The sequence below is a fragment of the Salvelinus fontinalis genome, chromosome 3, assembly GCF_029448725.1.
Source record: "Salvelinus fontinalis isolate EN_2023a chromosome 3, ASM2944872v1, whole genome shotgun sequence".
In the NCBI taxonomy this organism is placed as follows: Eukaryota; Metazoa; Chordata; class Actinopteri; order Salmoniformes; family Salmonidae; genus Salvelinus; species Salvelinus fontinalis.
The window spans coordinates 32,282,478-32,297,620 of record NC_074667.1 but is presented as its reverse complement, the minus strand read 5'-3'; the positions used below and the strand labels follow the sequence as shown (position 1 = coordinate 32,297,620).

Here is a 15,143-nt window from a genome sequence, read left to right as displayed (position 1 = left end):
AAATTACTCAATCGTAAAATACAAGCAGTCGTTGATATTTCATCTAAATCCATATATACTCATTTCGTAATCAAAAGAAACTATGTCAAAGACAGTAGTGGTTTAAATTAATGATTTATAATATTTTCATATGTTTGAGTAAGGCACTAGTGATGGGCACTATATAATCCTACGAAGGACCCTCATTCAGAAGCGGTGATCGGAGAAAAATCACTGCTACGACTGAGAAAAGAGACCGAAGAGAAGTATATTTCAACATTCGAATACAATCCCAGGAAGACGCTAGTATAGGTTTGGATTTCGGTTCGTAGATATATCACGGGCGTTGGCCAAAATAACAACCCTAGCTGTTTAGAGAAACGTATCGCACTTATTGGAAGGCTTTATCTCCAGCAAACTAGCTGGCTAACTAGCCATAGAGCTAGCTTAGCTAGCAAACGTAGCTAGCTTCTGAGTCGGCTTCAAACGTTTTCTAAACAGCATTGTAAGTTAATGGATACCTTCTACATATATACGTATCTGCAATTTATCCAGAGTGATATGATGGCGTGTTTGTTTGCTTGGTTAACGTTACATATGTACTCGGCGTTTATCAATTGAATAGCCGAACACAAACGTTAACTAGCTATCAGATTAGCCGACAAGTAGGCTTTCAGGCTAACTAGCTAAACTAAAGTTTTGGCAGCTAACTAGCTAATGTTCGCTAACTAGTTACCAGTAAACCAAACACGACGGTCGTGTAATTTAGTTAATTGTCAGCCGTCCATCGAAGATTTGACGCCGGTCTTGTAAGTTGGCATCAACATATGCATTAATTACATCTACCAACGCAGTTTTGTCAATTAGCTAGTTAACTACGCAAATATGCTAACTTAACTACTTCCATTAGATTGACAGCTTGCTGACTAATTCTGGACAGTTTACTAGCATGCTAATGGTAGCCAATTTAGCTACTTAATTGCTATGACTTAGTTTGCCTGTGCCGCTCAGGTATGGAAGACATATTGCCAGGCCAGCTTCCTTTGGCAAATTGGTTGAGTCGGATTTTATCACCAGTCCACGTCGAAGCCCTTGCGCTAATGTCGTTCATATACCTCGGTGCTTAATGTGTTAAGGTATAACGTTAGATTTTTCGACTAACGTCATTGGTCTTAGCTTGTTGCCTTTAACTATTGTATCGATATTACTACACAAACTACATTTTAAGTGTGCCAATAAGCTGTTTTAATTTCTTTGCACGTACTTTATCAGCAGTCTTCCTGAGCAATATATAATTACTTTTATGTTTATGAATTGTAATTACTTTTGGTAAGCCTGCCATAACAGCATCTCATTTTTCAACAGGTCAACTACTATTCTCAGACGCTATACATTGGTTTAGCCCCCTAAAAGAGTCATGGAAAAGGATGCTTGTGTAGAGGAGGATGCTTGTGTAGAGGAGCAGGAGAATGGTGACACAGTGGTGGTGAAAGACCAAGTGGTCAAGGAATCAACAGGACCATCCCCTTACAGATACACCAAGGTATTTTGAGATGTTGATAGATGTGCAAGTTATTAGATTGCTTCATGGACTTAGGTTCACAATGTGTATTTCTTACAGGAGCAGCTTTTGGAGATTAAAGATTTCCCAATTTCTAATGAAAGGCCAGACTGTCTTTCTGAAAAATATGACAGGTGAGTGTTTTCCTTTGTCACACTTTGGATTAACTTGACACCCTACAAAGCTTAGTCTTAGCCAATCATGCTGGTTCTATGCTAACTGTTGAGTTTGTCCCTCTGGTTTGGTCTCATTTTTGGACCACAGTGATGGTGTTTGGGACCCTGAGAAGTGGCATGCCTCTCTGTACCCCACCTCAGAGTGCAGCTCTCCTGTGGATGGATATAAGAAGGACTTTGTGGATGATAGGGTCCCTCTAAAACGTAGAATTGCAGGTAAATAAATAATGTATTATATTCATAGCTGAAATTCAAATGCCTGTGGCATACATTTAAAATCGTCTATTGCATATTCAATAAGGGTTGAGGGGTTTTGAGCTCAAATTAATTTGGCTACCCTTAGATGTACCACATTGCTTACACTTACTATGCTTTGTAAAATACAACATGAAACATTATAGTGAATGTTATGTTTGTGCCTTGTGACGCTGTCAGATCCCCGCGAGCGACTAAAGGAGGATGACCTGGACGTGGTGCTCAGCCCCCAGCGTCGTAGTTTTGGAGGGGGCTGTGTTGGCAATGCTTTGCCTGCACCCACCCGCCGCCCCATCAGCCCCCTGGAGAATAAGGAGAACGAGAGTCTCCGGTTGGGTGGGGCGCGGCGCATTGGCAGTGGCCGCATCATGGCGGCGCGAGGCTTCGAGAGGGAACCCCGCATGGAGAAGGAACGGGACTTCAAAGATAAGAGGTTCCGGGTTAGTGTCTGTTGATTCCTGATCTGCATTCAATTGAAACTATTTATCCTTTTAGGGATATTCTATCAGTATGTACCGACCCCACAAAATGGCAGTTACTTGTGCCTCAAGGGGAGGCATACGTTCTGCGGTAATCAATCTAAATGACAATCATCCGGAGCTGTGTAGGCTCCATTATTTCCTCTTTAAAGCTGCAATATGTATCCTGACCAAATTTAGGTAGAAATTTGAGTTATCGATCTCATTCTCATTGAAAGCAAGTCTTAAGACTTTCTGATAAAATAAAGGTAAAAAAAGAAAGTGATCTAGTCTGTGCGCTATTTCTGTTTATTTTTTGTGCGTTTTACTTTAGGTTTTGTACACCAGCTGAAAATAAATTATTTTTAGTTATGGATATGTCACAGCAGTTTAGATGGTACAATGGTTCTCAAAACTATACTTTTCTTGTTTTGTCACAAGTGGAAATTAGGGGAATTATTGGATTTTAAGCAAAAAGGAAATGGCTGTGCAATTTCTGCATATTGCACCTTTTAAATGTATCCCATGGTATTTAACAGCGTGTCAGATAAAATGTTTACAAGTGACTCAAGTGTTTTAAAATGTATTTACACTACCGTTCAAAAGTTTGGGGTCACTTAGAAATTCTGTGTTGAAAGAAAAGCATTAAAAAAAATGTCCATTAACATAACATCAAATTGATCAGAAATACTGTGTAGACATTGTTAATGTTGTGACTATTATAGCTGGAAACTGCTTTTTATTTTAATTTATGGAATATCTGCGTTAATCGGAGTGTCTAGTTAGAGAAACAGACGCCTCACAAGTCCTCAACTGGCAGCTTCATTAAATAGTACCTGCAAAACACCAGTCTCAAGGTCAACAGTGAAGAGGCGACTCCGGGATGCTGGCCTTCTAGACAGAGTTGCAAAGAAAAAGCCATATCTCAAACTGGCCAATAAAAAGAAAAGATTAAGATGGGCAAAGGAACACACTGGACAGAGGAAGATTGGGAAAAAGTGTTATGGACAGACGTCTTAAGTTTGAGGTGTTAAGATCACAAAGAAGAACATGGGTGAGACGCTGAAAGGATGCTGGAGGAGTGCTTGACGCCATCTGTCAAGCATGGTGGAGGCAATGTGATGGTCTATGGGTGCTTTGGTGATGGTAAAGTGGAAGATTTGCACAGGATAAAAGGGATCTTGAAGAAGGAAGGCTATCGCTTCATTTTGCAACGCCATACCCTGTGGACGGTGCTTATTGGAGCCAATTTCCTCCTACAACAGGACAATGACCCAAAGCACAGCTCCAAACTATGCAAGAACTATTTGGGGAAGAAGCAGTCAGCTAGTATTCTGTCTATATAATGGAGTGGCCAGCACAGTCACCTGTGGGAGCAACTTGACCAAATGGTACATAGGTTGGATTGCCTTGATGGGCACTTGTGGAAGGTGCTTCAGGAAGCATTTACATTTAAGTCATTTAGCAGACGCTCTTATCCAGAGCGATTTACAAATTGGTGCATTCACCTTATGATATCCAGTGGAACAGCCACTTTACAATAGTGCATCTAAATCTTTTAAGGGGGGGGGGGGGGGTTTAGAAGGATTACTTTATCCTATCCTAGGTATTCCTCAGAGGTGGGGTTTCAGGTGTCTCCGGAAGGTGGTGATTGACTCCGCTGACCTGGCGTCGTGAGGAAGTTTGTTCCACCATTGGGGTGCCAGAGCAGCAAACAGTTTTGACTGGGCTGAGCGGGAACTGTACTTCCTCAGAGGTAGGGAGGCGAGCAGGCCAGAGGTGGATGAACGCAGTGCCCTTGTTTGGGTGTAGGGCCTGATCAGAGCCTGAAGGTACGGAGGTGCCGTTCCCCTCACAGCTCCGTAGGCAAGCACCATGGTCTTGTAGCGGATGCGAGCTTCAACTGGAAGCCAGTGGAGAGAGCGGAGGAGCGGGGTGACGTGAGAGAACTTGGGAAGGTTGAACACCAGACGGGCTGCGGCGTTCTGGATGAGTTGTAGGGGTTTAGTGGCACAGGCAGGGAGCCCAGCCAACAGCGAGTTGCAGTATGGGCATGGGGTGAAATCTCATCAGATTACCTCAACAAATTGACAACTAGAATGCCAAAGGTCTGCAAGGCTGTAATTGCTGCAAATTGAGGATTCTTTGATGAAAGCCAAGTTTGAAGGACATTTTCAATTAATCATTATTTATAACCATGTCAATGTCTTGCAAAACGAATAGGAAATAGTCAACTAATTTTGTAAGTTTTTATAGAAATGCCCTTGTTTTCCAGGTGACCCCAAACTTGTGTGTCATATATATTTATTTTTTCCCCCTGCAGCGAGACTTTGGGGACAAGCGTGTGTTCAGTGAGAGGAGAAGGAACGACGCAGAAGAGGAGCCGGAGTGGTTCTCAGGGGGCCCAACCAGCCAATCAGAGACTATAGAGCTCATTGGCTTTGACGACAAGATCCTGGAGGAGGACAAGCGCCGACCCAAACGATCCAGGAAGAGGACTGACTCTGTGAGAGAAGGCATGTCATGTTGGGTTCTTCATACTTTAACTTTTGGATCGTCCCAAAAAAATGATCCCATTGGCCTTGCGGTGTTATGGATGCCATGTTCTATTTGTTTTATTTTCTTGGGTTCGGATCAGGCTTGATATAAGTAGACAAAATATGGACTTAAATAAACGCTGATTATTTTTTACTGAAGTCTGTTAGACATGCACTGGTACTTGGACTACTTTATTTTTTTGACCTCCCACTTTGAGCTGTCTGTGTGAATGTGTAGTTCATACATGCAAAGTCTGAGCAGGATTAGTCTTGCCTCAATTAGCCATGAAATCCCTAGTTTGAAAGCAACTGTTTTCTGGAAGATGTGCAGCACAATTTCCACTACACCCACGTGAGCCAGTTTGAGTGTCAGCCATTGAATGAACACGTAGTAGAGCGAGGGGAGCATTAACTTGGTGCACATATATGTACATTTTGACGTAGTAGGCAATTTTGGCTCGTGGCTCGACAGTTGGCTCGTGGGCGCTACTTTCAGAACTACTGGCTTAAAAGCATACAAAAGTACCGTAGAATATCAAAATGAACTTATCGCAAGTCTGAATAGGCTCCTTGATGTCTCGTAGTGTATTTCTTTTCTATTTATGACCACACTGATGTGAGGGTCAATGTTTGTGGGCCATGAGCATAGTGTTTCTTCCTTTACAATGTACAGGTATGTCCTAAGGTTTCTTTTTTTGGGGCTCTAGACACCAAATGATCAGTAGTGTTTTCTGTATGTTACTGTATGCCATCGGATTGTTTATGGAAAGAAGCTACCCTTAATGTTTATTTGCACTCCTGTTTATTGCAGTGGAATGTAATGGTGGGCTTGCGGAGGAGCCAGAGCAGGTAGTAAAAGACTCTCACTCTACAGCAGACCAGGAGGTCCCACACCCAGCGGTCCTCCCAGAGCAGACATCTGGAGACTTTGACTTCAATGAGTTCTTCAATCTGGAGAAGACCATGCCAGGACTGGCCTCTGTAAGTCCTGGGGAGCACTGCATGTTTAAGGTGTGTTTTGGGTGCTATAAGTTGTGCTCTCTGGGCTAATGTCCACAGTAATGTGTTCTAAGTCGTATCTAAATGCATCACACACTGGGTTGTAGTTGGCTACACATGGTCCTTTTCTTTTAAGTGTTCAGTGTAGGTTAAAAGGATAGTTAGGAAACAAATGTGTCATTTCAGTTAACAAGTAAGCAGTGTGTGGACCAAGTATTTTGACAGTCCGTGCTTTAGTTTCCCTGGCAATGTTTCCACATGCAATTTTTTTGCATCTGTTAACATGTGAAAACTGTGCCATGGAAATCAAACCAAAGCATAGATTGCTGTCATACCTTGTCCACAAAATGCTTACAGGGTAAGGAAACCAATATTATTTTGTAATTTGGGTGAACTATCCCTTTAACCTACACTGGTTAGTTCCATGGTTTTATCACATGGTACTGTCCTTTGCCTGTTTGGATGGGTGGTGGTAGTGGCAGTATTGTCACCCTGGCCAGGACGATGTTTATTTATTTCTAAGGTTTTCTTGATGTGTTGTCATTTTCCAGTGAAACGTTGTCGTAAGGCAACAGGTTGTACCTCCAGTATTGTGGTTTTGTTAGGTTTCAGTCAATGCAAATTTATGCCCATCTGTTCCAGTTTATTCAGCAATTATTACAATACCTTGCGAAGGAATCTATAAAAAAGGAAATTAGCTATGGGATAGGGAAATAAAGTACAGATTCAATGAAGAAAGAGTACAATACCGTCAAAAAGCACTGACAAAATGTATCCAAAAAAAAGCCCAAAAGTGCAGATGGACAGCGCCGTAAACGTAAGTGCAACCTTTGCTCACACCCACCCTTTAGCAGTCAGCCACTCTGGACCAGGAGCTTGCATCTGACTGGCCTCTGGTTCTGTGTTGCAGATGATAGAGGATGTTCTGGGGGAGGGCCCTGTTTCGGCAAGCCGTTTCAGCCGGTGGTTCTCCAGCAACCTGAGTCCCTCGGGCAGCCACTCCTCCAGCCTGCGCTCCACCCCCCATGAGGAGCTGGAGAGACTGGCTGGTAAGAGGGCTGCTTCGGAAATAATTTGGGGGGATTAATACTAATGTGTTGCCCTTAAGGATCAAACAGTCCCTCCAGGACTTTGCAGGGATGTTTTGTGATAATTACGTACAAAAATGCTTTTTTTTTTTTTTGCAATTCTACGGTTTTGCATGGCAATGTGGAATATTTGTTGGGAAAATGCGCTGACGAGGGAGAGTTTGACATGTGGCTTGATTGAACCATGTAATGCGTTACATGTGTAGTGATTGGTTGAAATTGCGAGCCCTCTTTTGTACTGCCATGAGGGTTTTTTTGAGATCCTTCCATTATTTGACTACTTTCTGTGGAAAAAGAGCAGTCATTGTTGATTTTGCGAGAGAAATTGCACTTGCGGAATCCTGGCGGGCCTGATCAAATACACATTGTATTTTTATATATTTGTTTTTTGTAACCCAGCATGCAATTCAAGTAAGGGAAATGCATATTTAGCAACTTCTGGAACACATCCTCGCAAACATTGGCCCTCTTTTATTTAGTTAAGTATATAAAAAAAATGTAAACATGATTTCATAATGTGAAATTATATACAGTCTTTTGCATATGGAGGACCACCCTGAAACACATTTTTCATATAATCATAAAGCCACGTTTCTGTTTTGATATGACGGTTCATAATTATTTTTATTTTTTTTAATAACCACAATTCCTGAAATTACATACAAAACCCTCTAAGGACTCCATGATGCTTTCTGTTTTGATGACTGCGCACGTTTTCTAATTAGTTTTTTGGCAACTTACTTACCGTCTCTCAGGGCAAGACCCCCGCTGCACGTCCCCCAGCCAGATGGGCCCTGTCCCCTACTTCACCCCCATCCAGTCAGTGGAGCACCGGGACAAGGTGGACATTCTGGAGCTGTTACACAAGGCCAAGATAGACCTGAAGCCTCTTCTCTCCAGCCTCAACGTCAACAAGCAACGGCTACAGCAGAGCAGTAAGTAGCAATTGTTCATGTGATCAGTACTTAATTTCCATTGGTCGTTTCATTAGAGCACGAAAACATTTTGTAATGGGAAAACAATTGTTTCTTATTAAACAGTTCCAGGCAGTTCCATGTTTCAGTCTGCTTTCTTTTGTTTGCTGCCTAATGTCAAATGGTGAATTTGTAGTAAGATATGTATGCTTTTCCAACACCTCTAAAGCCCTCATCTTGTCCCCTAGCTAACTCTGGTGTAGTGCTCTCTCTTGAGGAGGTGGAGGGAGGCCTGAAGGGGCTGAAGGTGGGCTCTGAGCAGAACCACCAGTCTCATCGGAAACTGCACCAGAATCCGCATCGGGGAGGAATCAGAGGCAGCACAAGCAGTGGCACGCCCTTCATGGCTGAGCACTTGGAGCAGGCTCTAACAGGCGGTGTAGGCCCCAGTGCAGGGCCGCCTAGGTCACAGGCCAGAGACCCTGACATGTCAGCCTTCAACAAGCTGGTCAGCAGCATGAAGGCAAGTGGAACTCTGCCTACCCACCCCAAAGCCAACCAAGTGAACAGCAACGTAAGTGTGCCGCTCTCGGATGATGTTTTAAAAGCACCGACTGTCCTGTCGGCAAGCTGCCTCAGGTAATGCTGGATGTGTAAACCTTAGCGGCTTTGAGCTGCATGCCGCTTCAGGTAAACTGACTCTTGCGCGTGTGCTGCTGAAGTTTGGCCTCTTACATCACATGTAAGCGCTACATAAAGGTTCTCAAAACCAAATGATGCATGCAAGCTAGCATCCTAACCATAACTGAACTCCTAGACTAATAGTTGTCAGGTCTGGAAAATGATGGGCATAAATTTGTATAGTTTGAGTTCCTCCCAAGAGTTGTTCTCGATTCACATGAACCCCTATGAACTAACATGTCAATCAAATGATTGCATACAGAATATTTGTATTTATATTAAACCTTAATGTTAACCTTTATCAAATTAGACTGGATTACCCTTATGTCCTGGGACATTTGGGGAGGGGGGGGTTGTGCCCTGGAGAATTTGTCAGGGTCTGTCACTTTGGTCTCTGGGCATGGAGGTATATCTACATTCAGGACCATTTCATTGCCTCTGGCTGAGCCATGATATGCTCTTCTCCATCCCAATGGGCTTTTCATATCTGATGATCAATTAATGTTGCATTTTGGTCATCTGCTACAACGTTAGAGTTTAGTCAAATAGGTTGTTACAGTTAAGTCATTACAATCTCATAATTTTCCATTGGATGATGTCTAAGTAACTTGTATTTGGACATTTGACAACATTGTAGCAATGTCTAACAATGTTAATTGGTCTGATGCATAACATTTATGCAAGTGAAAAATGCCCAGTGGGATTGGTTTTAAAAGCGTGTCCACAACCAAGGCTGCTGTCTGATTGCACGTTCTTCCACCCATTACAGCTCAATCAGCCCACAGACCCTGCTATAGTGCCCCTGCCTGAAGCCACAGTGCCTGCCCCATCGCAGAAGAACGTATTCCAGGTGTGTAGTTTGGGGCTAGCTCGTGTTATCAGGGTGGGTGTGTGGAACTCTGTTAAAATAGTACTTATTTTAAGCTGTTGAGTTTGATAGCCTGTAGCATTCTGGTTGGGGTGCTTTCGAAGGAATAAGGGGCTGGTGTTATGTTATGTGGCTCAGTTGGAGTGTTGGTCCTGTCTGAGCAGTGTGTGTAATTGCTACAGGAGCTTCTAGGTGCCCAGGGCCCTCCCCGTAGCGGCTCCCCTACCCTCCACAGCGTGCTAGGCAGCACTGACGCCCCTCCACCCCCTGGGCCTGGTCTTCAGCACAGGGGGCCATCGCCTCCACTCTTCCTACAGAGGGCTCCTTTGCCTGACTACTTCCATGGGCGCATGCGGCCACCCGCTGGTAAACATTACATCAATATGGAAGCAAAGGGGGGTGTTAATTTAGGGCACACTGTAGCTACGGAAACAACTGGGCCCTACAGTGCGACCACTTTTGAATTTGCGCCTAAAAATAGATGTGAGAACTGAACAAGTCAAGTATGAGGACGTGAAGGTTGTGATTTATAGCAACGAAATTGCTGCCTTAACTATTTTCAAACTAATTCTGCGGTTTTGTTTCATTGCGGGTAGCTAATCACAGAACTATACTGAACAAAAATAGAAACACAATAGTTTCAAAGATTTTACTGAGTTATAGTTCCTAATAAGGAAATTAGTCAATTTAAATAAATGTATTAGGCCTTTATCTATGCTTTTCACATGACTGGGAAGGGGTGCAGCCATGGGTGGGCCTTGAAGGGCATAGGCCCACCCACTGGGGAGCCATGCCCGGCCAATCAGAATTCGTTTTTTCCCACAAAAGGGCTTTATTACAGACAGAAATACTCCTCAGCACCCCCCATTAGATGATCCTGAAGGTGAAGAACAGTGCAAGGTGCACCTGTGTAATGATCATGCTGTTTAATCAGTTTCTTGATATGCTGTGGATGGATTATTTTGGTAAAGTTTAAATCCTCACTAACAGGGATGTAAACACATTTGTGCACAAAATTTGAGAATGAAGCTTTGTGTATGGACAATTTCTGGGATTTCAGCTCATGAAACATGGGACCAACACTACATGTTGCGATTTGTTTTTGGTAAGTCTGTAGTCTCATATCCCACCTCGTGCAGCAACCTGTGCTCCTGAAAGATTCATTTTTAGAAGCTCACAGTCATGAAGTTTGAATTTATCTGAAAGTCTATTAGTGACTAGTAAGCTGCCAAGAAACACATCATTTTCTTCACACGCTAACGTTAAATTGTTTGTCAATCTTTTTTCGACCTTGCTCAACTGCTAGGAAAGAGACGTCGGCGCATCTAATCTCCAATGCTACCAAATGTTTCAGCGAAATCGTCTCCTGGCACCTTGATAAATCGATAGGTGGCGTTTTGCCGTGACGATGTCACAGCACCCATTTGCCTTGCTGCGGTCCCCGACATAGCGTTTTTGCCTTTCCTACCCGTGTTTCCTTCCTGTACGTGCACTGTTGCTGTGACTTCTGCACAGACATCTTCTCCCACTCTCGTTTGCTGTAGAATTGAGTGTGAAAAATCGCTAAATGCTATGTCTAAACTCCCCCAAAGGCAGCCTGAGAAGTAGCTGAATTTGTCGCCTGAATATTTGACCGTTAAGTGGCTGGTGCAGTCTGATAACTCAAGAAATATAGGGACAGTCACTAAGTTTCCAACACTGCTGATCTCAGACGTTTGAGTCCCGCTGTTGCCACAGTAACGGCCCACCCCTTAAAGGGATCGCTGAAAATTTGTCTCACCTAAGTGACTATTTGAGGGTACATTGTACTTGATTGAGCATGGAACACTCCAATGTTTTATTCATTAACTTTTAGTAATTTATCAAACTCACTTCCCTCATTGTACTCCTACATTTTAAGTGATTTGTCTGATTGGTCTTGTTTCAGGGTATCCTGTTGGTGCGGCGCCCATGATGGGGGAGCAGTTCCCAGATATGCATAGATCCCTCAGCCCTGGACATGGACCCACCCTACACCAGCAACAGGTTAGAGATGTTCTTTATCAAATTGGCCAATGTTGGGACAGTAACCCTTATTTGAAGCACGTCTAACATCAAATCTATAATTGTTTATGGTGCAACACCCTTTGTTAGATCTTGCATTGTCTTGGTAACCAAACAATTATGGCATGCAAACTGAAACCTGAGATGGGGTGTCATTCATTTCATTGAGGGCCGAATGTCTGCAGGCTTTGGTTTTCCCTTTCAATTAAGACCTAGACAACCAGGTGAGGAGAGCTCTTTACCAATTAGACCTTAATTCATCAAGTACAAGGGAGGAGTGAAAACTCGCAAACACTCGGCCCTCCGTGGAATGCGTTTGACTCGTGGTGTAAGTAAAAACTGGTGGTTGATGACTTTGCCTCCAGATGAGAGCGCTGTCCATGGCTGTGGACCAGGCTGACCTGGAGGCTCTGATTAACCAGCAGGACCTTGCTCTCCATGCCCACAACGCCTTCCAGACCGGTTACAACAAACTGCCTCCGAACAAGGTCTACCAACACAACAGGTGACTGAGTTCTTGTCGCTTTTGAAGTAGGGTTAGAATTTGACATTGATATTTCAAGTCTTATGGGGGGGCACCTGATTTTTTTGTTGGGAGTTTCACGTCCCTCCTGTAATTCCAACTTTGGTTTAAGTATAAATTGGGATTTTAAAAGTTTGTCAAAGCATGAAAATGTTGGCTTTTTATTTATCGCTTGATTTACATTGACGTGTGTTATCTGGCAACCCAGGATGAACCGATCCCCTGGTCCAGGCACTCATCCTGCAGGCAGACACTCCCCTGGCAACACAGTCACCAGCATGGTACGTCGAAAGGTTGTCTGCATCGTATTCATTAGTCGCCAACCAGAAAACCAAAACGGGGCGGGACTACCTGAACTTGTCCAATAAGAAACACTCATTCCACTTTTCCAGTGATAACATTGTAGCCTTGTTCAATCCCTCCACTGATTCAAACCCATAGTGGTTTCAGGAAACAGTTTGATAAATAAGCACATGTCTGTTACTCTTCCTTTAAAGTGGACATTACCCATCTGCTCAGTATTGATCAACTGTCTGGTTTAAGTTGTATGTTACTTTTAATTTTTTCTATGTAACTAAAATAACTTAACTACTGATGCTTGTGTGTTGTACAGCTGTCACCCTCTTTCGTGCCCACGTCTGTGATCCGTAAGATGTACGAGACGAAAGAGAAGAGTCGAGATGAGCCAGGTAGTCGTCCAGACAGCAAGGAGGGCCATTCCCAAGAGGGTACGTTCATCAACGGCTGTTTTTTATTCTAAATTTTGTTGTCAGAGGTTTGCATGTCAGTAATGACATTGTTTGGGAAATGCATTGAAGGCTACCTCAGGTAAAACCATGTCTCTGCTCCTTACTTGTGCAATGTTGTTTTTGCTGCTGTCTAATGTAGCATTTGTGCGTCTGTGTTATAGACCGGCGCTCTCCCAGCTCTTTTCTGGATGGGATAGGCAGTAGTGGTTCTCAGTTGGGAGGGGTGAAGGCCTCCCAGGCTCGCCAGCACGTCCAGGACCGCCCCAGGCCAGGCTCTGCCGGTCACCCGTGCCCCATCTACCCGATACCACTGCTATCCCACGGACATGTGCCCATGGTGCGCCCCCCTCCGCCCCAGCTCCATCCCAGCCTTGTGCAGAGGATGCTGGCCCAGGGCATCCAGCCACAGCAGCTAGGCCCTGCTCTGATGCAGGCAGGTTAGTACTGGTCTACCTGTTTACAGTACCTAGCTATTCTAAGCCATCACATAAGGCCACTGCGATGGGTTTTATAGTGCCAAGATGAGTTGGTCTATTGAAATTAGCACTCATGCCTATATTACCAGGGTTATGTAGAAAAACTATAGTTGGAGTTTGTTTTCAGGATGAGTTAACCTGCAATGTTTGGTTGAGGTGTGTGGGAACTGCTGAGGAGCTCACTGACATTTAATTTTCCATCCTAGGCATATTTCCACACCATGTTGACCTCGCTCAGCTTCAGGGTTTGCCCCCTGCCCTGCTAGGACAACCCCTCTACCCCCTAGGGGCGACAGGACACCCCCTCTTACCTCCCCGAGCCAGCAATCACATGCAGCTAATGCAGCATCAACCGAGACCAAGTAAGTGACATTTTCTGTTCAGTCTGTCGTTGTTCAACATGAACACCTGTTTTACTAGTGTTTATGCAGAGATGAGTCTTGGCACAGTGGATCCCTTTTTTAAGGACATTAGTTTCCCAATGTTCCGAATGGCCTTTACTGATGAATTTGATTCTCTCTCTCTCTCTCCCAGTGCATCCATCAATCCCAGGCCACCAGAAGCGGGACCTCGGCCCTCACCGGACGAGCCACTCCCAGCAACATGGGGGTAGCCCCACTAGTGTGGGGGGAGCTGGTCTGTCTAAGTGGTTTGGCTCAGATGTGCTGCAGCAGCCCCTTCCTTCCATGCCTGCTAAGGTCATAAGTGTAGATGAACTGGAGTTCGAGCCCTGAGGAGAGTTACATACAACCAGAATGCTGGATAAAGGAAGACTTCATTTTTTCCCCCTCCTTTTTCCACCTCCCCATTAACAAAAAAAAAAAAGGTGGACTTTAATTTAAGACTAAGCACAGATCCTGGAGAACAAAGTCTGTGTCCATGTTTTGTCTTAAACCTTGAAGTCACTGGTAAGAGTATTGAAGAGGCCTCAACTTAAGGGAAAGACAATGAGTTCTATAAGATTTTTTTCTTTTCTGCAGCATATTTTGTTTTGGGATATGTTTTTTGATAAGTCTATCTTTTTTTGCAGTAAAGATGAAGTAAATAATTTATATGCTTAACATTGTACAGACTGTAGGAATGGATCTGATTCTTCTACCTGTACATAAATATGATTTCATTTTCTTGGTAAGGGGAAGGTTGTATCTTGCTGTTTAAGTGCGGACTGCCGCAGTCAGACGGAGTAGAGCCGTGAAGCGAGGGTAGTGGCGCTTCTTTGTCGTGTCCTGGTAGTTTTATTTCTCCCCCCCATGGATTTGAACTGCACTGAGAAAGGGGTGACTGCAAGTTCAATGTTTGATTGTGGAGTTGCCCTGCGTGTACCCCCTCAAAAGATGTCCTCCCTATGGCTTGGTCAGTCAGTGGCACTGCCTGCCCTGTCTGGAAAGGTGACTGGAGTGTTACAGGGGGAACAGCAAGGGCTGGTTGTGCCTTTCTGACTCTCAGTTACTCTTTCCATGATTCTTTGCATCCCATCGGCTCGCCTGCCGCCTTTTCAACAGTATTGGAGGAGAAGGCATGAGGTCCCTCCTGTCGGACCTTCTCCAATGTGTTTTTGAGAAGGTGAAATGATGCAAGGAATTAAGGTAAGATTTGAGAGCCCACAGCTTTTTTTCTTTACTGCGTCCCTCCCCCTCTGCCAGTCACTGGAACAGAGAAGCACTTCTGAATCACGTTATCACGTATTTGGGGGTAGGTGGTAGAGATTCAGTTTGTTTAATGTGCTATTAAGTTATAAAAGCACAGAATAAATAAAATGTTCAATAAAAAAAATGTATCACAATGGCTTTGTTCTCTATTTGTGCGTATTGAACTAAGATTGCTGAAGCGTTAACA

At 43.9% G+C, this 15,143-nt stretch overlaps 1 protein-coding gene across 1 annotated transcript; it reads left to right on the top strand.

Moving 5' to 3' along the window:
• Positions 1-174: 174 nt before the first annotated feature.
• On the top strand, positions 175-15,090 carry LOC129844028 (eukaryotic translation initiation factor 4E transporter-like). Its single transcript, XM_055912404.1, has 19 exons — positions 175-484; positions 1,345-1,522; positions 1,601-1,674; positions 1,805-1,932; positions 2,152-2,411; positions 4,753-4,945; positions 5,778-5,977; positions 6,876-7,014; positions 7,809-7,988; positions 8,216-8,541; positions 9,418-9,498; positions 9,699-9,882; positions 11,444-11,541; positions 11,925-12,064; positions 12,291-12,363; positions 12,696-12,810; positions 12,993-13,268; positions 13,514-13,669; positions 13,842-15,090. The coding sequence occupies exons 2-19, from the start codon at positions 1,397-1,399 to the stop codon at positions 14,039-14,041; spliced, it is 2,949 nt and encodes a 982-aa protein (XP_055768379.1). The 5' UTR covers positions 175-484; positions 1,345-1,396; the 3' UTR covers positions 14,042-15,090.
• Positions 15,091-15,143: the final 53 nt, after the last annotated feature.

Excerpts from the sequence above, each read along its gene's own strand:
- LOC129844028 (XM_055912404.1), top strand. The coding sequence starts at position 1,397 with ATGGAAAAGGATGCTTGTGTAGAGGAGGATGCTTGTGTAGAGGAGCAG. Across the intron at positions 7,015-7,808 it reads GGAGCTGGAGAGACTGGCTG|GGCAAGACCCCCGCTGCACG; the intron begins GTAAGAGGGCTG and ends ACCGTCTCTCAG. Across the intron at positions 9,499-9,698 it reads CGCAGAAGAACGTATTCCAG|GAGCTTCTAGGTGCCCAGGG; the intron begins GTGTGTAGTTTG and ends TAATTGCTACAG.